This window comes from Seriola dumerili, unplaced genomic scaffold (assembly GCF_002260705.1).
Source record: "Seriola dumerili isolate Sdu_G_001 unplaced genomic scaffold, Sdu_1.0 BDQW01000226.1, whole genome shotgun sequence".
Classification (NCBI taxonomy): Eukaryota; Metazoa; Chordata; class Actinopteri; order Carangiformes; family Carangidae; genus Seriola; species Seriola dumerili.
The window spans coordinates 734,784-758,783 of record NW_019174481.1 but is presented as its reverse complement, the minus strand read 5'-3'; the positions used below and the strand labels follow the sequence as shown (position 1 = coordinate 758,783).

The following is a 24,000-nucleotide window of genomic DNA, read 5'->3' as shown; positions in this document are numbered from 1 at the left end:
ATAATATGCATAAATAAAATATAAATAGGAACGGATATTACTACAATAACACTAATGTAATATTATCTACGATTTTGGGGTAGAAATGCAAATATAGTCAATAATAATAATAACTATGATAGTGATGATGTTGAGAAGACGAACAAAGTATTATTATATTGATATATTATATAGTCATATTATTATATACAATAATTATGTCGTATTAGCTACTATACTTGAGTACTAGGACCATTATATTATATAGGCCTACTTATATCACCATTAATATATACATCATCGCAATGAAATGTCATTGGTCTACTGCTCCTCTCTGTCGGCGTTTCAGCCAATCAGAGCTCTTCGTTTATCACGTAGCTGCGATTTGTCACGGGCCGTTGTGAATCGGAGGCCAGCAGCCCCACAATGCCAGGCGGGGGAGCCCCTTTCTCAGCAGCACACCACAGCATCACCGCCGCGCCTCACTGAAAAAGGACAGAGAGGAGAGAAATGCAAAGGGATGTAAGATGGCAGAGCTACAAATGCTATTAGAGGAGGAAATCCCTGCCGGTAAAAGAGCGCTCGTGGAAAGCTACCAGAACCTGTCCCGGGTTGCGGAATACTGTGAAAACAATTATGTTCAGGTAAGAGATGCCTAACGGCCGTTAGCTTTGGTGAGTTTATCTGTAATCTCCGTCGTGTCTGCGGCGCTGTAACGTTAGTAGAAGTGAGTGAAACCACAGGGACAGGAAATGCTGGTCGCAACGAAAGGGATCCACAAACCGCTAGCTACTCGGAGTGGCCTTTTCTCCCGGCGTATCAACCGCAGCTCGGTGAATGTGTCAGGCATGGTTGTATTTCGTTATTTTCTAGTTTAGGCTGGTCGGCCCCGTGTACCGGAGCCGTGCTCACAGTTAACGGCTGAGCTCTTAGCTGCTGGGGGCTTTTAGAGGGTGTGTCGTTGTTGTGACCAAGTGGTTTGTCATTGACTGCATTCTCTGATAGGTACCTGTGAGTGGACATAATATCGGCCACCATTTATATATATGTATTTTACATCATTTGTCCATTTTTACTTGACTTAAACCAAATAGGCGTCACACGTTTAGGCCACATATAGTGTTTTATTGGAAAAATTTGCGAATGGAATCTATAAAAAGACATTTTCCTCGTGTAAAATTAAAAACTAGTAAAACAATAAGTATTTAGTTAGGTATTTATGGATCCTCCAATGTCAGAAAAAGAAATAAAAACACCATTAAACGCTTAGTCACTGTAAACTCAGTATAACCGTGCCATATATAGCAAAGACACTCTACTAACTAAAATTTCCATTGGATATTCTTTCCCATTAGCCTTTAACACATGCTCCAAGCGTCATATGTTGTAGGTTGTTTCCCAGTAGACATCATTATGTAGGCCAAGACCTTAAAGAAAAGTATAAATAAAATCCTAGGTGTGTAGTCCAACCACTCATGATGCACTGATCATGTGTCTACTACAGTTCTGAAAACGTGGCTCCAGAGCACCCCCATGATGGATTATTTGCTTGTAATCAAATGCATGGTGCAGGTTAATGATAGGTGTGCCTGCTTGCTTTTGCATATCTGGACTGATTGTTAAATCAGTGTCAGGAATAGGATGAATCAGTTCTGAAAAGCGGTGGGGCACCAGGACCTCAGGTTTTACTTTTATGGTCATTTTATTAGTGTTTTTGAAATTAACTTTTTTGAAGTGAAGCCTCATTGTTGCCAGTGTCATTTCTCCACCTTCAAATTACTGTTAAAGGTGATCCAGCGACTTGATTATATAATTTTCAGAAAAATAGGGTTCATGACCTGAGGTGGATAAAATATTTTTCAAAAATGGTTGGGGATTTCAAGCCTGAAGAGTTACTTAGAGTAAACCACATCATCTGCCATGGTGAGAGTGTGTTCAGTAAACGTGGGTGTGAGTTGACACTGTAGACCATCAGTAGGCTGAATGGTCTGGTGTGAACAGCAGTGTCTGCTGACAGACGGGCACAAACCAGAAACCCCACTGTGTTCCAGCATGGTAATTTTTTGACTGTGGTGCCGAGAAAACCCACCATTATACCGTAATAACACGTCAGATCACTTTGCCATGGTTGTCATAAGAAAAGCAATGTAGGTTACACTGCTTGAATGCACTTACTAGATACTGACAAGAATACACAGCTCTGTTTTGCAGTATGTGCATCCAAATATCAATATGCAGAAAGCTGCCTGAGAGTTTTGATGTTTTACTCAAAGGTTGTGCTATTATCAAAATTTATTTAAAATGATTATGGAATGGGACAGTGGTCTTAAACTGTAGGACCCCACTGTACATCCCCCTTAGCGGCCAATTAATTTGAGGTGGGCAGTTAGAGCGAAAATGCTATGCTTGGTGGAGGTAAATTTATCTGCAGTTAGCAACAGCGGGTTAGAGTTTAATCTGCATTGCTTCAGTCTGGAGACCAGGTGGCTGATTTATTGATTTATTCACGTTCACTTGGGGATGTTTTAAATTTCAGTCATTTGAATTATTGTGAGGACACTGAATGATGTCAGGAACACCAGGTTGATAGCTTGACCCTGCTGTGCCACTAGTAGAGGATTATGTGGTCTCCTTTATAAACTTGTGGATAGAATTTAGCGAGGATAGGAATGACGCTTCCTGCACTGAAACCCAAATTTTAAAAATCTTTTTGCCGTTTGATGATGCTCACAAATCAGCAATTTGCTTCAAACTTTGATGCAGTGGAATTCATAATTAGCAGCTAAACACATATATGACTTTCTCAAATCAGATTCTAATGTGTGACCTATGGATCTTTCACATACCAGTTGATTAAGAAAAGATCTCTTGACACCCTATGGGAAATTTTGTTGTGTCACTCTGTATGAAGCAAGGGTGGAAATAAGCAAAGAGGAGATAACAGTTGTGCATTGAACAGTTGTGAACAATGTAATGCATGTTTGCATCATATTATCTCTCTCTGTAACCTAAGATGTTACGAAATCTACGAGTCACATGGTGTGGCTAATACACTGATCAGTTTTGCATCATCCAGATAAGATTTATTCCTCTCATTAATTTTGTATCTATTTAATATGTAGTTGAATGAGAGGGAGACAGTGATAAATACTTTCATGCACAATGGACCAAGAGAATTTATCTGTCGATTAAGTCATTGTCTGCTTTAAACATCTAATTATAAGCACACACTCATCTTAGGTAAAATTAAGTGTTTCAATTGACAGCATCCTGTATTATTAACAAATGCTCTGGCTCTTTCTTAATTCATTTATGTGATGTGGATGCAGGATGATTTTCATCTCCTTTACTGCTGATTTTCAGAGCCTGTACATTGTTGTGTCACTTTCTACTGCAATATTTAGAATATTGTGTTTATTTACTACAGCAGGATAGTCATGTCGAGAATATGAACATGCTTGTTCGTGCCTTCTCCTGTATAATGATTTCTTCAGGGACATTAAAAACATTAGCTAGAATCCTGCATGAATATAAACACACTTGACAGACACAACAGTGAATGTAGAGTTAGGAGGCTTTGCATGCCATTATAGTTTATGCTCAGATTATGTGCAGTGGGATACGTGTGATAAATTTCTGTATTCTGAATAAAGTCCTAAATTGAGCTTTTTGCTCCAAGTTGTCACATACTGTTGTCATAGTAAAACAATACCTGGTCGTCTTTATGTAGGATAGATCTGCATAATCCTGTGGGGAATAACAAATGCAGCTATGCACTCAACTGACAATGCACATCCTGATATGTAAATCCACACTGTGATGCCGGAGTTTTATTCTTAGATATTTAAAATGGGCCATTTGAAAAACTGACAGAGTGTCACCTGCAACATTTTTGGTGTCATGAAAGCAGAACTCAGCTTTGTTAGTAGCTTTCTTCAGACCTTTGGATACTAAAATAGCAACTCTTTGAAGTAAAGAAGAAGAATGAAAGCATGCTGTTTTTTAGGACACAGATGGGCCTTAGCTTCTATTGGTGTGTAAATGGATCTTAACATTTATGTCATAAAAAAATTGAGATCTTAAAATTAACACTTTTTTGCATGTTGTTCCAGTATGCAGTTGCATATTTAAACCACAAAGCACCAGGTTATATGTTTGACTCACACCGATACTCAGTGTCAGTTATTTTTCCTAGTTTAAGAGAAATTGACTGTTGGATGGAAGCTCATGATTCTACTTAATATTTCCCCCCATGTGCAACCCACCAAAATCCCCCACTTCAACTCACGTTGCCTCTGTGACTCATGGCTTTTTCTTTCATGACTCACGGGGTTCAGAATATTCCAGCATCAAACATTGTGTTAACTATGATATGACACTCAGAAATTGCTTTATTTTTTGTATTGTTAAGGTTGAGACTGGTACTTAACAAAAAGGAATTCCAAGTGGAGTGCTTACAAAAGGCCTTTTGTAAGCTTAATATGAAACATAATATCTCAAAGCAGAGAGTGAGTGAGTAAGAGAGAGGGAGAGATCCATGATGAACAATGTGTATTGGGGAGATGTAGTCTCCGTTATTGCCAGTGGGTTTTTCTCTGCAAGATATTTTCAGACTATTTCTAATTAGTTTTATTCTATTGGAAGTTCTAACCTCTCTTTAAACCCCTGATAACACCTTCCCTGTTGAATGCATTGCACTCTGTATTATTGTTTATGTGTATTTATGAATGCGTAACCATCTCAGCACTGTGTTGGTAGTTGAGATGCGTGAGTGACTCATGAGAGTAGGAAAATTTGACCGCAAGGTGCAAGGTGTTTCAGCAGTCTGAAAATGTCATTGGGAACACACACCAGTCAGCGTTTTCCAAGCCCAGGTATGAGGACAGGCTCCAGTCTGTGGACTAGTGCTGAATAAGCCTGTGATATTTCCTCTGCTGCCGTGTTTTACAAAAAAAACGGCCTGTCTCTACAGACATCTGCAACAGATATTGTTGCTGCAGGTTGTTTGCAAAGTAGCAGGTGGCAGGTGGCCATGTTGTAAAGTGGTGTCATGATGCAGGCCTTCTGCTACCACATGCACTTACCAAATTGTTGTCTAGTAACAGCAGGTAAATCACAGCTTTTGTCTCAAACTGCTTTTATGGGAATGCTAGTTTAGAGCTTTAACAGCAGGCACAAAATAATCATAGTGACTGAGCAGTTTAAGATGTGGCTACAGATCAGACTCAGTTGGTGTCAACCTTTTGAAGGAATAGTTCAATATTTTTGAAAAACGTGCATATGTGCTTTCTTGCAGAGAGTTAAATGAAAAGATTGATACCAGTCTCTTGTCTGTCTGTGAAGAATGAAGCTAGCTCCAGGAGATGATTAGCTTACCTTAGCATAGAGACTGGAAGCAGTTTGCAGTTAATTCTTTTTGAAATAAATTATTATATTTTTCATTCATCAAAATGTTGTTTAATCCACAGTATAAATATGAAGTAGCTACAAGATGTCATCATTCACTTTATTGAACAGTTGTGATTTCATTAGTGTGAAAACCAAACAACTTTGGGTTATTTGCCTTTTGGTAAAACAAACTTTTTACACACTTAATGAGGAATTGATTAATGGAAATAAAAAACAATACAACAATTTCTACTAAACATGGCTGTCAGTTGTAGTCCTACTCCCTGAAAACGAGCGGTTCTCTGTGTGGCTTTCTTTTATCCCTGTTTTACTTCCAAACTAAAAATACGTCCATTCAGTCCTGTTGCTATTTAAAGGTGTCCAGCTGGGTAGAAATTTGGGATCGTAGGAAATGTCTTGGCATTCCTGCTCACTGGGCACTATTCCCACCATGCACCTGTCCCATGTTGTTCATCTGAGGTATTCGGAAGTTATTGTTGTCCGATTCCAGGCTGCTTTGCATTCCACAATAGTCGTTCCCCCAGAGAATCATATCAACTCTCGTTCACTTCCCTTCAGATTTTAACAGTGCACTGCACTTTAACAGTCGAGAATGAATGGTCCTGCCAAACACTGTTCCCTGTAGAAAAACTGCCCTCTCACTCTCACTCACTCAACTGATAGGAGAGTAACAATGGGAGAGAAGAGTGCAGCATTTCCTCTTGACTTTTTTGGACCTTATACCTTACTTCCCTCTGCCAACTTCTTCATTTCTTCCACCCACACATCCTTCCACTCTTTTTTTTTTTTTTTTGATTTCTGATTTATTTTCCTCTCTGTCCCTTTTACCTCTCTCTGCCAGGCTCAAGACAAGAAGAAGGCCCTGGAGGAGACCAAGGCCTACACCACCCAGTCTCTGGCCAGTGTGGCTTACCAGATCAATGCCTTAGCTAACAATGTGCTGCAGCTGCTGGACATCCAGGCCTCGCAACTACGACGCATGGAGTCCTCAATCAACCACATCTCCCAGGTACACACGTACACCAAAATGAACACATTCTTCATTTATAAAAATGCAAAAGCAGTTTATAAAATTTATAAATCATTCACTTTCTTTACTTTATTTATCTTAAAATAACCAAACAATTTGTTGCATCAACAAATGATTCTAATTCTCAAATAACAGCAGGGGAATTTATTTACCTCAACTGCAGTACTAACCAGGCCTTTATTCAAAACAAAATTATATTAGGTACAATCCTTTATGTCTAATTCCCCCTGTTTTATAAGTATATTTTCTCATATAAGACATATCCTCTCTGATCCTGCTCCTGTTAATGAGCTTTTAATGCAAACTCAAAACATTATGATGAAAACCTTGTTGTTTACCTGTAGTCTTGATAAATCCAGCATGATATACATTTTCACAGCTCCAATCCCATCAGTATAACAGCAGAGTTGTGTCATACTCTCTGCTTGTTTCTCCTCTCTTATAGAAATACTGTTTTCATTCATAAATTATTTAGCTTGATTAGAACCCTTTCAGTCACTCACAAGGTTCACTGGCTTAGTGTCACTGATGTTAGCTTAACAGTGATTTAAAGAAAAAAGTGAAAGCCATTTGAATGAATTAGTGCATGAAATGAGTATTTCTATTAAAACTAAGAAGAGCAATAGAGTGATGTGACTCTGTTGTTGGAATCAGTGCTATGGAAATGTACATGAACCCGAAGGTATTATGAAAGCCATTATAATACAACTAATCTCACCCTTCATCAATGTTTTTGATTGTTATTTAAATACGTGAGAATCTTTGAGCTTTGATATGTATATACAGTATATATATATATAAGAAAATTGGTGGATCAACGTATGGCTGTGATAGATTGTCTCCTGTAGAAGAAACTTATTACAAAACAAATAACTGGCTGGTATTATTCTGTGTTTTAACATCAAATTGCACAATAACACATTCACACAGAATACAGACTGACAGATATGGCAGGGGGCATGGATCATGCTGGAGCTGCCAAACCTCCACAGCCCCTCTTCAGTCCCTCTTGCTTCATCAGCAGTCCTCTCTCTATCAAACGCTTCCCCTCTCTGTGCACTTCATGCGGCCACCCTGCCTGTCAGCCAATGTCCCCGTCCTCTCCCTGTGTGCTTCATTAAGCCTGTCAGGGATGAAGTGAAATCCTGACGCCAGCACTCTCGCCTGGTTAGCATTTCCAGCTCCCACTTCACTCCACAGGCTGCTGGATGGAGCGGAGTTAGTTGCAGTGTAACGATAAACAACGGGAGTCTTTTATTGATCCTTTAGAGATGGTCAGTGGTGGTTTATGTACCCCTCTTTAATATCTCCTCTTCAGATGGAATAGCACTGTAGGGCCTTAAACATTGATGTGAGCACTGGACAGTAAACTGGTGCAGAAACTGCTGAGTCAGTGTGGTCACTTAACTGTAGGTGGGATTGAAAGTATAAAGGAAGAGGCTGACATCAGCTCCACTCTGTTCAAAATAGAACTTGTTCATAGCAGCCATTTTGACTTTTCACAGCAGTAAAATGCCTTAGAACAGGAAAATTGAATTAAACCATTATAAAAATTATTCATTAAGTGCTTTATCTTCTGTTGCATGTGAAAAATTCCGTCAAGGTATGCTTGTGCTGTTTTGCATTTCATTTTCATGAAAAACATATAAAAATGGTGATGATGTGATTTTTGTTGGGGCTTGTATCAAACAAGCACGTTCCCTTACGCATGGAAAATACGATTTATGGACCAGGGCATCTCTGTAACAGCACAATGCGTCATTTATGGGATGTTGTGACATATTTTACCTTTACCTGTAATTTGGATATTGCACTTGGCCATATTGCGATTTTAATAATTTTTCGATTAATTGTTCAGCCCTACAATAAACAAACATGGCGTAATATTGCAAACTTAACAGCCCTGTAGAGTCAGCCAAGTTGATTTCATGTAAGCCTTATGTAGGGCAATCCAATTGACATGAATGTTAGAATAAAAATATAAAAAGGCACCATCATATGGAAATCCTTGTTGATGTGTCAAACTCAATATCTCAGGGTGTGAACTGGTTGGAAGCGCCTCAAATTGCTTGAATCTAGAGAAAAGTGAATTTACTTCTACGTGCATCTCATCCACCTCTCCACGGCGCAGATTCATTATCCTTGCAGTGATGTGTCCAATAAATTAAATTATAACTTGATCGATGGTGCCAAGTATTTTTCTGGTTTAGGTTGTGGAAATTGTCTTGACTTGAAAGAGTTAAATGGGATTAGGAAGAGGACGGTAGCCAAACATTGCTGCCAAATCCAAGTCCCAGCTCTGTAGGATTTGCAAGCGCATAGCAGAGTATGCTGTCACAAAATTATCCAAGAGAAGCTACTACCTAAATGCAAAACAGCGCATTCAATCAAAGCAGAGCTGTGGCAGTGTGTTTCTCCTCTTTGTGTGCATCAGCTCAATTGAATGGTTGTATGTGCATTCAGTTATAGTATCTGAAACCAAGCCAGTGCAACAGTAAACAAAGTAGTACTGCTTATTGTTGATCCTATTGCCATGGAAAGAATCGACAGACCTTCCCATGAGTCTCTTTACCCCTCTTTTCCGTTTCTTTGAGCCCTGTCTGCCAGTTTGCTTTCTGATTCATCTCTTCCCTTTTTCTCCAAAATTGTCATTCATCAACTCAATGACCCACTTGTGCCTCTTGCAGCTCAATTTCAATTGGTCAAATCCTCTCAAGTGCAGAAACCACCTCGAATTATATGTGAGTGTAAAATGAAAAAAGAATAATGACACAGTTGTGAGGTTTCATCCAAAACCCCATAATATTAGCGTCCACAGTATATATGTCTGATTTGTAGACTTGTTACCATACATTAGATCATTGATGTATGAAATCACACATCTGTTGACATGCCTTGTAATCTCACTTCAGACTACATTATATTTTCCTGCTGCCAATAACACTTGAGCAACAGCAGACATCTACAGCTTGTTCCCCTGAGCTGCAGAGAATTAGCTGAACCACAGATTTACTAGGTTGAACCTACTGTATAGATCCAACAGTGAAAACTCCAGCTGTCACTGCAGAGGTTGAGCAGTCAGCCAGATGTTTATTAGTGTAAAGAGATTACAAAAGAAAATGAGATTGAGAGAACGCAGGAAGGGCAGGCAGAGGTCTGTCGTCACCGATTAGGTAACAGTCTAGATGTTTCATAAAGATTAGCTCACTTTTTCAGCAATCTGCATGTAGTGGAAACGCTGAAATGAAGCTGAGAGGATCCGCTCATCACCTGCAGATGTGTACCATGATTGTTTCAATGTTTCCACATTGTCATGATTTATTTTCTGTTAAATGGTAATGCAGTATAAACACAAGGTGGTCACAGCATCTGTTGTTTGCTGTACAGTGTGTGTTCCTTTTAAATAATGAATGCCTAAATCTGGAGACGTTAAAGTTCATTTTCTGAGCATCTAGCTCATCACCACCTTCCTTTCTTCTTTCTATTTGATCATGACAGCCCATCAGAAGCTTCTAGTTTTACTTATGTTCTATCTCATCTCTCTGTCTCTGCCTCTCCGCCCTTCTGAGTTTGTTTGTTCTCACTTTCTCTAAACTGCACTCCACCTCTACTCGCCTATCACTGGCAGGAAATAGGCGGGTCTTTTTCTTACTTCCCAGCTGAGGCTGGGCGTGTCGCTTCAGTTTCCTCTCCTAAAAAAGAGCCTAGCATGTTGTCTATTTATTTATACATATATATATATATATATATATATATATATATATATGTACTGTTGGTCACATGAACAGACACAGAGAGAGTTGTGCACAGCAGGAGGGAGTGGCAGTTGCAGGTCAACTTCACAACACCTATCAGACTTTCAATCTCTCAGTTGTATTTTTCATCTCCAGCAGCCAGACAGAGGCGGCTGCAGCAGTGGAACTGTCAGGTCCATTGAATGATGATTGATGTGTGACCTTGTTGCTGTGTGGGTCTCACACACACATAAGAAAATGATTTACCAATATAAGTCACACACACAAAAACTGTCTTTTACGATCTAATAAGCTACAGTACATTTAGCATTAGCAACATAGGTTTATTTAAGTATATATTAAGTGTATATACATACACTTACACTCACCAGTGCTCTCTTCCCAAGTGTGACCTCATTCCACAGATGAAGTCCTCCACCCTCCCTCATTCTTCAATACTCTTCATTCAGTACTCTTCCCTCACCCCCCGCATCCATCACTTCTTCCAGTTTCATCTATCATTCATAAATTGAAGGCCGGTCCCTGCAGGCGCCTGCTGTGAGTAGGTGCTGTGAGCGATGATGACTGTAATCGCAGAAGAGATGGAGGTCATTGGTATTTTCAATTGGTCCTGGAGTGAGGGGTTAAAGGAGAGGGTTCTCAAAAGGCCCCCAGGGTGTAGGCCAATGGAGCAGAATAGTGGGTCAGTAGAAATTCAGACGGATGGACCCAGAGTGTGTGTCCAAGCAGTGGGAGGGCTTGGGATTTAAAAACCACAGAGGAGTGAACTGGATGAAATTCAGAAATGATTTTCTTTTTCATAGAACCACATGTTAATTTTGATATCACACATTATTGGCTGAAAGGGCTGAGCTGTGAAATGCATTACTGTAATCGTAGTAGGTGTTAAATATTGAATAAATGCTGGCACTCAAATCATCATTGGATCTCAAGTTATAGTAAATATGTTTAATAAAAAAAAAAAGGTGTTGTTATTGAAGACATGGTCATGTTGTTACTGCTGCTGCCATTTGAAAGCTTAAAGATGGGTTCTACAAATTCTAAAAAATAACTCGTAATAAAAAAACCCCAGAAAAGGGAAGGGAGGCTTTTAATGTGAAACAGATGGAGGAAGTGTTGAGTTTACATTTAAAAGCAAATTACTGTAACAGGCAACGGCGAGGTCTTTTAGTCAAATATAATAACAAAACACAGAATTAGAAATCATGCCTGTCTCTAATAATAACCTCTTAAATTAAGGCAACTTGAGTTGAGGTGAATGCATTTGGAGATTTCACTGTATGCAAAGTTAAACCTGAATATGTGTTGGATCCGACCACTCACTGCCCCCCTTCATATCTCCATCCTGCAGACAGTGGACATTCATAAAGAGAAGGTGGCGCGTCGGGAGATCGGCATCCTGACCACAAACAAAAACACCTCTCGCACCCACAAGATCATCGCACCGGGCAACATGGAGCGGCCGGTGCGCTACATTCGAAAGCCCATCGATTACACACTGCTGGATGATGTGGGACACGGCGTCAAGGTAAGATTCCTTAGGTCGTTATTTGAAAATAAAAGCCCTCAGTTTGTTGTAATGTGTAAAAAAACAGACTTAAAGGTCAATAAATGTTGATGTATATATTTTTTTTTTACCTACGTTGCAGGAGCAGTCTTGTTTCTGTTCACTCTTTGGCTGTTGGTTTTTAAAAAAGCACTTTGACACTATTCAAGCTCTAACACAAACCAGACTGTTGCAGCTAAATCTCAGTCATTACTTTGATGCATTATCTTGATTTGCAGTGTCAGTTTTGCAAGACAGGAAGACACATACTTAGTCGAGTTCACACCTGGCACTTTCATGTGAACAAGCTAAGTGTCTGCTTTCATGATCCACTTACACACATCCACTCACACTGCAGGCCGATCAATACACTGGCCTTTTAGTTAATTAAGTCCAGAAACGCCTAGAAATGTAAGAAACACTTGTCCAAGAACAAGAGGCTGAGTCTGGTAGCTGACTGTGGCTAAAAAGCTTTGCCTGTCCAAGATCTTGCTCATGCCTAGTAACAGCTTCCTAAGCTGGAAGTTATTAGGAGTGTGGGTGTTTGTGTGTGCAGCTCAGAGTGGGAGCAAGAAAGAGACATCTCGGCCAAGTGTTACTCATGCCATCACATCCCCTATTGAATCGTGGGAAAATATTCTCTCAACCCTTTTCCGGCTCATTCTTCAATTTTTTATTCTCTCTCCCCATGATCCATCCGCTGTCTCCTCTCCGCTCCTCTTCTTTTCCTCTTTCATGTAGCACTCTGTGTGTTTGTGCTTGTGTTTCAGTGTGTACACACAGTTATGTGCGTTGATTGTTGGTCATAAATTTCCGCAGTGGGTTTGGGTCGGCCTCTTCATCCCTCTCCTCTTGTCTGTCTCTGTTGAGATAGTGGCTGTCTGCTGATTTTCAAACATCCACTGATTCAAATTCAAAAGCTGGTGTTTCCTCCTCGGAGAGCTGGCTCACACTGAGAAACGTTTGGCATGGCTCACTATGCAAATAAAGCATCATTCATGGATGCTTTAAATGACGAATCTCTGCAGAAATCAGTGCAGATCAGTGTAGATGCTAGAAAATGTGCAACCTTTTTTCCTTTTTAATTATACTTACATGGGAAACATGAGTCAGACATTTGTAAAATGACTAAATCTGGGATTACTACATTTGTAGAGCACCTTTAATTTAATCAGGTTTAGTGTTTTTAATCAGGTTTGGATCATTACTTTACGAGAGAGAAAAACTTCTGGGGCCTGAAGACTCCCTGGCTATAGGTTCATTTTAAATTCTCTCTGATTTCTCTGCCTGGCTTTGTGTGTGTGTGTGTTTGTTTGTTTGTGTTTGTATGTGTGAGGCCGTATTTGTGCTCGTGGATGTGCATTTGTCTGGCTTAGTGCAGACAGAAATGCATATCATATTCCATATTTTTCCCCCTAGAACACTCTCTCTCTCTCTCTCTCTCTCTCTCACACACATACACACGTCTGTGAATAATTTAGAGTATGAAGGATTGATATCATTTCATACTCACTACTGCACCAGCCACTAGACACACATATAGAGAATTGTAGTAGAAGAGTAGTAGACTGATGTTTGCATGTGGGTCTGTTTGTGTATCTGTGTTCATACATATACATGTTCATTTTGCGATCATGCTGTGAAATGTGAGAAATATCAGCTTATTAGCGCTCCCATCCTTTCAGCCTGTTTCCTCCTGACTGTGGTGGATTCCCTCGAGCGTTTGAGGCGTGATCACCACCCCTCTGCCGTTCATCCACATAGCCAGGGGAACTCACCCGTGGGTAGATGGGAAGTCAGACTTGAGCATAGAAAGACCCATTCACACATTTACGGATGACTGTGCTCACCCCTCCACCATAATAGCCTTTATTGGCATTACTGGCAGTTACCAGGGTGACATAGTTTCAGCTGCTCCAACAGTCTGAACACCTCACTCCTGTTATTTATGACCTCACTGTGCTTTAGTTTTTTTTTTTTCTCTCTCTCAGAGCAACACTTAAAACGTCAGCACAGCTATGTAGTAGTAAAGCCAATTCTCATTATTCCTAGTTTAGTGATTCTCATTCTGATTATAGTCTGTAACACACGTCTAGACACTGATGCACACAGAATAGGCTCATAAACACACATAGACACACACACACAGGGTTGAGGAAGTAGGTTCACTTTACTGTAAAGGGATAATTGTGATAAACGTTTCATAAATTGTGACTGAAGATGAGTTCAGAATGTGATTAGTGCTGAAACGAGTTAATCATTCAATTTGTTGAAAATTAATTATTAGCAATTAATCGTTAAAAGTTTAAGAAAATGTGGCAGCTACTAAAATTTGATAATTTGTTCTCTGTTTTATATAATTTTAGATTGACACACTCTTTGTTTCAGACAAATCAATCAATTTAAATATGTCACCTTGGGCTCAAGGAACCTGTGATGAGCATTTTTTTTTTTTTTTTGCTATTTTCTGACATTTTGTACATCGAAAAGACTGATAATGAAAATCATTGTCAGCTTAAGCCCTGTCATTGGAAAAAAAAGAAAAGAAAAGCCCATTGCGATAAGACTGGCAGCTAGTGGAGCTAGGTTTTCACACACACACACACACACACACACACACACACACACACACACACACACACACACACACACACACACACACACACACACTCGTCTGACATTAGAAGGGAATGGACCTTATATTCCAGTGCTGTACTTCCTTATATATACTGTATATATGTTAGTCTCCTTGATGTCCTCTACCTGTCTCTACTCCCTTACTTTTTTCTTTCCACTATATCTACTGTATGTCAAAATTAATAATGAAGAGTACTTCATGCAAAATGCATAAATGTCACGCTTGCTGTCACTATAAAAATAATATTACTCACTTTTTTAACCATTAACCAATGAGCATGTCTTGTTTTCTGTCTTCTCTTTTTGCCTGCTTGCACTCAGTGGCTTAAGGCCAAGGTAAGACATGGTTGTCTTTCTCCTCTTTTTGTCATGTATTCATAGAACTCAAAGCTACAGTGCCGAGGTATCCATGTGCCTATAACAGCTGCCTTTCATTTGTAATGCAAGTGCAGGAATTACAATTTTTGATGCAATGGAATTAGTTTTCATGGATTAAATCTGATTCTGGTTTATTACAGTATGACAAAGCAGAATCATTACACATATATATTTAATCTCTTGATGCCTGTTAACTGTATTCAACTGGTCACAAGGTCACCAGTTGTCACTAATGCACCTTGATACACAGGAGATATTAGACATTATATTTCATATAAACAATATTTTCTCTAATGCTCTATATCTACTCTAATATTTACTTACTCCTGTATCTCTTCATCCAAATACCCAGCAGTGAGTGGCATCCCATTACATGTGCACAGTTTCTCAATATAAGACACCAGTCACGTATTCAGCGCTACTTTCTGTCCTTTTCCTCCCCTCATATCTTTCCTTGTCTACTATTCCATGTCTTGATATTTGTCTGTGGACGAAAAAACCTTGTGCCAGTGTTTCTCCAGAAACGTATCCTCGGCTAAAACCAAAGAGGAGATGCTCTTAATCCATATTTTGCTTATTCAGACTCCTCAGCCTTAATATTTAGTAGCAGGGGAAACACTGGTGTCAGCTAATCAGATTACACAAAAGCAGTGTTTTAACTCATCTTTGCTCCTCCAGCAACATGGGAATAATGCAGCAGGGCGAGGAGGGACGCTCTCCAGGACCAACCCCCCGACACAGAAACCTCCGAGCCCCCCCATGGCTGGTCGTGGTACCCTGGGGTAAGAACTTAGAGCAGTAGCGGTATTTAATTCAGACAGTAAAATGAGATCTTAGTAGACACTAGTTCTACACCATCATACTGTTATTTTGAGACGGTTAAACATTGCACAGTGGTTAACACCATGAACACCTGATGTGGTTCCATAAGATGAGTCTGTAAAGATCCAAAAAACAATTCTGTACTTTCTCTCACTTCATGAAAACATGAATTAATTGTGCTCTCTCTCCTTCTGTATTTGTCCAGGCGTAACACTCCCTACAAGACACTGGAGCCAGTGAAGCCTCCGGTGGTGCCTAATGACTACATGACGAGCCCGGCCCGACTGGGCAGCCAGCACAGCCCTGCACGCACAGCCTCGCTCAACCAGAGGCCCAGGACACACAGGTAGTTATTGCTGAAACTGAGATATAATCTATGTCTGGAAACCTTTATGCTCCACTAGAACTCAACTGCATGAGTGTAGATGCTCACATTAACCACATCTGCACTCTGCAGCTAAATTGGTCACACTCTGCAAACCACAGTGTACCTACCACATTCAACCAAACACAAGTGTGAAGAAGTGTGAAGATCAAACCAGGAACTTTACAAACTAAAGCATACAGGTGGCAAACTGCTCTCGTTAGTATAGTGATGTGCAATAAATGAAAACTTATTGGCCTCCACAGCCTCTGTGTTTTCACTTACTGCCTGATTAGACCTTCTCTCAGGACTGTGCGGGAGTCACCAGGCTGCATTTGATTGACATCTCTATCTTATTCTCTCTCATCGCCTAGTTTTGTTTTTCCCTCTTAGGGCAGGACAACTGTTCTCTATACTTTTTGGTACAGTGTTGTGTGTTGAGTGCGGTGACCTCAGGAAACTAAACTTAAACCTGTAATCAGACAGAATAAGTGAAAACACCTGTGTAGGTGTGGCTGGCCTCTCCATGGGCCTTTTTTCTCAGTGTGTATTTTGACATGTAGCAAAAGCACAGGTGTAAATAATAAAGTTAACGATGACATCTCGCTGCTCCACTGTCAAGGTCCTGGTATTATTCAACAGAGCTATCATTAGTGTTGTTATAACGCCTGTGCTTCTCCTACTGCGACGTGTGAAGTGAGTAAAAATGTGGTGTATGATGCTGTGTACTTATCATAACATCAACTCCTTAACTACTAACAGCTGTAATAACTTCATTACTGTATATTCTTATCGTGTATTACCTTTAGTATCTACCAGGTAAATTAGGATAACTGTAAGGAATCTTCCCCTAAAATCAGGGGCATCAACTTACTAAATACAAATGTAAGGTGTTATGGCTGTTGCCTTGTTTATAAGTGGTAAATGACCTCATTCACACACACACTCGGACACTGATGGCAGCGGGCTACCATGCAAGTTGCTGTGCCGGACCATTGGGAACTGTTTGGAGTTCAGTAAATTGCTTAAGCTTGATCAGAACGCACAGAGGGTAAAGACAGGACTACTGCTCACTCAATATGAAAATAAATTTGTTCAAATTAAAGCCAGAAGTCAGACCATTAACCCCAGTTTTTCACTTTAGATTCACTTTGCTGCATTACAGAGCCAGCACAACAAAAATATGTCGCTGTGCTAATGTGTTAGTGCTGGTGTTTCTGAAAATTGAGGCAGTATCTACCATTAAAATACTCTTGCTAATGGCAGCATCACATTTCTGCATTATTGTTTTAATTATTTCTTTTGTGCTATTGTTTGGTTATGATAACTACACTTAAGTTTCCAATGTAATGGAATAATAATTTCATTTAACATAATATTTTTTTAATAATAAGTCACCGTGTTCAGATTTTACACTCAGCACCTTTAGGCAAAGTCTAATTACTCCCTCAATCACAGCCTTGGTTCTCATATTGTTTTTCTTACACTGTGTAACTGCTAATGTGAGTGTGTGCTCCCATACTGTTGCCCAATATTCATGTGCTTGTTTTTCCTGACAGCGCACACAGCACGATCACAGAATCTGTTGCCACAGTGACGCTTCTGTATTGTTATGACAGAATGACGTATGAGAGAGTAATGACAGGATGTCAACCGCTGTCATGTAATTAAGTTTGTCTCACACATCCTCTAATGATCACCTCAAAGTCTTCTCTATCTTCTCATCTCTCTCTCTCTCTCTCTCTCTCTCTCTCTCTCTCTCTCTGCAGTGGCAGCAGCGGGGGTAGTGGCGGCAGGGAGAACAGTGGAAGCAGTGTAGTTGGTGTCCCTCTAGCAGTTCCCACCCCCTCCCCTCCCAGTCTGGGGCAAGGTGAGCTTCAGCAGCTGTACTTACCTCTCTGCTCATCACAGTGTGCACTAACTGCTGTTTACACTCATGGATTCAGTATCTGTATCTCTGTGTGTGTCATTTATTCACTCTGGCTCTCATTGGTCCATTCTTGTCTTCAACATTTTCTCTCACTCAAACATTATCATGTTCACTCAGGCTGACATGTACTAGGTCAAACAGAAGAACTCATTTATTCATTTTAGTGCCTGAGAAGCGATAAATATAATAAATAATAAGTGGATAAGACTAAGGTGTGTTGTTTTTTTTTGTGGACTTGTACTATTGAATAAAGTAAATTGAATTTGCTGTGTACTTTGTCTCTGCTTCCCCTCTCCTGCAGTGGCCACGTCCTCAGCCTCAGTGCCCCAGGGCCCCGGCTTGGGCCCCATCCCCATGTCCCAGTTCGGCACCATCTCCCGCCAGATCTCCCGTCACAACTCCTCCACCACCTCCTCGGCCTCCATGGTGTCGGCCACCGGCACCTACCGCCGTGCACCCTCCGTCTCCTCTCAGCAGCCTCACATCAACGGGGGCCCTGCCTACCCACAGAACTCCGGTAACTCAGATTTCATGCAGTTATCTGTCAATAATGTAAGTCTGTTATATACACTGTAGCATGTTAGACAGTTGGTGTGTAGAAATTGTGTAAAATTAGGTTTTTGGGATATTTCAAATAGGGGAATATTACTGTTAACTGTATTTAGTGTTGATTTTCAGTATCTTATAAGTGAATATGATGTAAAATTTCTGACATTTTAAATCTCCACAGAAACTTTATCTAATTATAATGAAATTTTAAATATAAAATTTGGCCTCCTCTAGCTGCTGCTCCACTGCTAAAGACTGTCCTCTGAGTCTAAGAGATATGAATGGACTTGCACTTCCAGAAGCAAATGAAAATGAATGATGAACCGAGATTACTGAAGTCAGGGTTGTTGAAACCGTCCCACCTCAGCACCGCTGTGCAGAGCGTTTCATTACCGCCTATAATTGAGTTATGACATTATCACTTTAGTCAGCTGGAGGGGGTTTCTTGTTCAGGACAGACAGGCTGGAGGCATTTCAGGGCAGAAAACACATAAACAGCTGCTAGACAAGGGGAAACGCAGGACATATGCATATTTTCTGTCAGAAGAGCGGAATTTATTTTGGCAGGCATCACTCTGAGCCATTCTCCTCTAATGGTTCCTCTCTCAGAGGACAAGCATCTTCCTTGGCACAAAACACAGGAGGAGGAAGTTGCCTGTCTTGTCTGGGAGGAGAGAGACAATGATGCAGAGCTGCATCAAGCAGGGATTTAAACTGGGACATCATATCGTCTCTGTCATTGAAATTTAATTAAAGTAAAAGATACGCTTGGATTTCAGGCGGCTGTGATAGAAGTTTTACAGCACAAAAAGCCAGTTCCGCTACATGAGGGAGCTCATTGATCTCACAGGGTGTAACTGTGGATGGATGTGGCTCTGCGGTGAGAGCTGGGTGGAATAATAAGACATTACTGCCCAGTGAGATTACAGACGCCCCTCCATTACATGTGATTTATGAGTCAGACCTGGCCTGCGTGTGCGTGACATCATGTCTTTCAGTGAGGACAGCTGTGTTTCTCTTTGTTCGTTCATCCATTTATCTCCTTTTTAAAGACAGCGTAGCCAAACCCTCTTTATAGGGGCTAAAGACAGATTATACAGACACAAGTTCATTCAGTGGATGTTGCTCTTTATCTTCACACACCACCCTAATGACAATTCAATTAAATCCTGAGTCAGATCAGATCTAGATGCTGCTGCTTTAACTGTAAATGCTTTTTTGAGAACAAGTAGCTCTGCCTCTGCGCTGTCACCGTGCCACTGTTATGTTTTGGGGTCTGTGTGGTGCTTTGTGCCACTTTCACTGGAAGCAAAAATCTCTGGCTGCTTACAGCCTTTGCTTTTGACATAAAACAGATGCTGATAAGGTAGATTCTCAGATTGAGATGAAATGAATGCGTCTTTAGCCCAGCTTGAAAAAACGCAGCACAAAAGAACACTGATTGGAAATGTGTAAATGAGTTGCTCAGCAATGCTTCCTGCACTGTTTCGCCCGCTCACAAGCTTTTTGTCTTATTCTATTTTTTTCATCTTTCTCTATTCTACTTTTGGACCTTTTTCTCCTCTGTGATGTCTTTTGTTCTTTTCTTGCTCTGTCATCCTCTCTCTGTTCACCACCTCCATCACTGTCTCTCTCCCTGCTGCTCCTTCTGCTTCTCTGGGTGTTGCTGCTCCAGTGTCTGTGGCTCCTCCGCCTCCTCCTCCCATGGTGCAGCTGACCCCACAGATCCCTCTGACCGGCTTTGTGGCCAGAATGCAGGAGAGCAGTAAGTACCCAACACATATATAGACAGGCACGCATCTATGAAGATAGATGAAGATTTAAGTGCAGTTAAGACGAAGCTCATATACACATGCATGTACTATGATTTTCCAAAAATCACTTTGTGCTCACATTAAGAAATCATGTACCTACAGAGATTACACTACAAAACTCGTCACAGTCACACCCACGTACTCACAGACACATTTTCACATACAGCACATATAGACAGTAGCAGGGCTGGACAAAAAACAATGTACTGAATTACCTACAATACAAATCTCTAAATGTCCATAAAGCGACAGCAGCAAATACATGAAATATAAGCAGATGTTCAACCAACCGATCAACCAGCACCCCAGTAGTTTTAATTGCTCCTACTGTAATGATGTAAGAAAAAGGGAGTGAGTTTTAGAAAGGAAATACTTGCACGGATGTATGAAAAAGGTGATTTGTACATGTGTTGTCATCAAGCTAAATCCTTTATTTCATCTTTATGCAGATTTAGGTCACATACTGTACATAGATACATACATGGAGATACCTTCATCACATCTCTTTAGACCTCTGAAATGGTCTCGGCATCCACACATTGCCTCACAGTTCCACTCTGCTCTGTGGCTTGCTGCACTCAGCACACCCTCTCCTGCACTGTATGTGGAGTTGACGGCGAGCACTCGCCCCTCGGATGTCTGTCTGTTGCCATGGTGATGGATGGATCACTGAAAGCTATGCGTCCTGTGCTCTCTATCCGCTGAGGAGAGAAAATGTGACCTGATGCCGTGTCCTGATTCACCACCCGCCCGTCTGCAAAGATGCAGCTGTGTGGAGATGCGGGACTGTCTGTACCTGTCTGGTGTAACGTAATACAGTCTGCCATCACACTGAAGTGAAGAACACTGCTGGATATGAGTCATGCAGTCAGATAAAGAATAGATTATGCTAATATAGGTGTGTCTTGCTATAACGTTTAGTGGCTGCTGCCTTTCAACAGGCCTGAAATAAACAATTGGTAAATTCTTATATAAAAACATGTAATCCTGTATCAGTTTTTGTGAAAAGTTTTTACACTTGCTCTTCTAGACAGTACATGTCTGGAAAGACTTTACTGTAGAAGTCCTCTGGCTCACAGGAAGTGATACATTTTACATTTCCAGCAGCAGAAACAGGGATTAGTATGTAAATAGAACTGGCTAGTTAGTATGAGCAACAATACCCAACCTGACTGAACAGACAGAGAGTGGCACAATCTGAAGCAAGTCACAGCACTGATGTCTCATACAGAAACAAATCACCAAATACTGATTGTATATATTACCACCTCAACAGTGGAAAAATCATAGTCTCCACACAAGTGCTTTTTAAAGAGATTGTTTTGCTGTTTCTGTCTTCCTGAATTATAATTTACTGTCATTACACAGGGAATTCAGTCAGATATAGACCTTACCAAATACATACTAGCACTGGGACTAAATGTAATGCATGCTGTGTTTACACAGACCTGAAAAGGGGAAATGGATCATATCATACTATTAAAATCCAAGACAACTATTGCTATACAGTTTAGTGAAGCGTTTTCAGCCCCTAATTTTTAAACAGATTTTAATTCAGTGGAAAAACAGGCATGTAAACAGATTAGAATTGAAACGATGCATTAAATTAAATCTTCTGGTGCCTTATCACCAGTTCTTCATTGCAAAAGCAGGCTTATGAATTAGTGAGATAAAATGTGCAGTTTTTCTTAGTGAACTTGAGGATACGAGGATGCAGGGAGACTTGCTCCAAGAGGCACAAATGTAGTTCAAAGACTAAAACTGTAGGACCAATGGAAGCGGCTCAGGGCAAGGTCAAGCTTTTAAAACCACACTTTCTGTACAACACTGATCCACCTCTTTTACCACTTCGCATTTGTGTGTGAGCATGCAGGCAGACACTCATTAGAATTACATTCCTGGTGTTACTGAAACAGCATTTAGACCTTCATGTTGGGAAATGAAATTTACAGAAACTATAATTAAACTTAATAAATGAAATGAGTGTTGGGTGATTCGGACTGATGACCTTAATATGTGTAACAGGGCTCTGGAAATTGAACACTACCAGCAGCAGTTGCAGGTGCTGTAGGATGCCTGACTAAATAGTAAGCTGCCCTCTAGTGCACAGTTAAGTTACTACACATTTAATGGCATTTGATGTAAAACCGAAGCGTCTGCAGGTTCTTCTTAGTAACAATGTTGATAATAATTCCTGTTTTAAATGATGATAATCTATAGTTAAAAAATAAGATGACTGTATGTACAGTGTAGAATGTTGTTCCCTCGGTTCCTCCACACTAACATTTGTTGCCAAAATAGTTATAGAATTAAATATTGTTACAGACAATTTTGCCATGTTTGACCTTGACCTTGTCTTGCCAAAAACTGATGGAAGAAGTATTGAATTCTCAAATGGAAAAAAGGTTCAAACGCTGCAGCAACAGATCAGATCAGAGCAGCTTCATCTCTCCTGTGCTTTTCTCATTTGATTTTCTTTTAACCTCCTCTCTGCGATTCTTTTTCTCCTCCACTCTTTCCTCCTCCAGTAACAGACAGCCCTGCCCCGCCTCCTCCGCCTCCGCCAGAGGACATGGGTGTGTTTGAGGAACACTCTCCCCCTCCTCCTCCCCCACCTGTGGACTATGAGGAAGAGGAGGCAGCAGTGGTTCACTACAGTGATCCTTACGCTGACGGAGACCCCCACTGGGCCCCCAAGGCTTATTTAGAGAAAGGTTAGTGCCAGGGAAAGCAAGCGACACAATTTTGCTTTTCTTGTTCCTCACCCATGGGAAAACAGATTTATTTCCACTGGTACAATTCTTTTTTTTTTGCCTCTTCCCAGTTGTGGCCATCTACGACTACAGCAAGGACAAGGAGGATGAGCTGTCTTTCATGGAGGGAGCCATCATCTACATAATCAAGAAGAACGATGACGGCTGGTTCGAAGGCGTCTGTAACGGCGTCACTGGCCTCTTCCCAGGAAACTATGTAGAGTCCATCATGCACTATGCTGACTAAAAAAAAAAAAAGAAAAAGAAACAAAAACCCACCCCAACACGGCACTGCAGTTTTGAACAGAGGTAAAACCATGAAGATGTACAGAAGTATGCAGTGTGGCAATAGCAGTTCATACAGATCCTGTTTTGAATGAATGAAGTGCCATGGTGAAGTCTTTGGAATATACAAAATGGTTTTCTTTTGGGGGGGAGGGGCTTGTGCTTGCACGATTTTATTCTGCTCCGAAAAATAAATAAAATAAAAAAAATAAAAAGTAGCACAATGTAGGAGGGTGCTGAAGCTTTGGATGACCGGGGTCTGTTAGTTTACACTGTGGACGAAAAGGAGAGGACTCTACCGCACATCTGTGGTGGTCGGCAGCACTTTTCAAACTGGGTCAGCGATGTATTGCCTCACAATAAATGACATACAATAAAAAAAAAGTTTGAAATAATACCAAACAAATCTAGAGGTAGTGTTAATTTGTGTGTGTGCAACCAACATTTCCAGTATTTCCAGTACAGACAGTGAAGTATTACCAGGATTTCATTGAATGGAGGCAGTGTAGCATCCTTATGTCAAAATGCTGCACAGATGCTCCTCCCCCTTCATTTGCACTGTAGACCAGCAGACCAACTCCTCCCTCCTTCCCCAAACATCCATCTTACCTTATCAAAAAACAAAAAAAACCCAACAAGGACAAACAAACATCAACAAGTGCATTAGGACACGACTGAATGTTTCATGTCGTCGATGTCCAAATCACAAGATGTTTAAGACGGGTGGGGGGGGGGGGGGGCAACCTGGA

The 24,000-nt window shown here is 40.6% G+C and overlaps 1 protein-coding gene across 4 annotated transcripts; it reads left to right on the top strand.

The window, feature by feature from the left end:
* Positions 1–407: 407 nt before the first annotated feature.
* LOC111228794 (abl interactor 1-like) lies at positions 408–23,969 on the top strand. Of its 4 annotated transcripts, XM_022754854.1 has the most exons (11): positions 408–623; positions 6,230–6,397; positions 11,525–11,701; positions 14,678–14,692; positions 15,413–15,516; positions 15,762–15,902; positions 17,690–17,790; positions 18,152–18,367; positions 20,075–20,164; positions 22,742–22,927; positions 23,038–23,969. In XM_022754854.1, the coding sequence occupies exons 1-11, from the start codon at positions 507–509 to the stop codon at positions 23,211–23,213; spliced, it is 1,491 nt and encodes a 496-aa protein (XP_022610575.1). In that variant the 5' UTR covers positions 408–506; the 3' UTR covers positions 23,214–23,969. The 4 variants fall into 4 exon arrangements, with proteins under 4 accessions (XP_022610575.1, XP_022610576.1, XP_022610577.1 ...); XM_022754855.1 differs by lacking the exon at positions 14,678–14,692; XM_022754856.1 differs by lacking the exon at positions 20,075–20,164.
* The last annotated feature ends 31 nt before the right edge of the window (positions 23,970–24,000 follow it).

Excerpts from the sequence above, each read along its gene's own strand:
- LOC111228794 (XM_022754854.1), top strand. The coding sequence starts at position 507 with ATGGCAGAGCTACAAATGCTATTAGAGGAGGAAATCCCTGCCGGTAAA. Across the intron at positions 15,517-15,761 it reads GCTGGTCGTGGTACCCTGGG|GCGTAACACTCCCTACAAGA; the intron begins GTAAGAACTTAG and ends GTATTTGTCCAG. Across the intron at positions 15,903-17,689 it reads CAGAGGCCCAGGACACACAG|TGGCAGCAGCGGGGGTAGTG; the intron begins GTAGTTATTGCT and ends CTCTCTCTGCAG.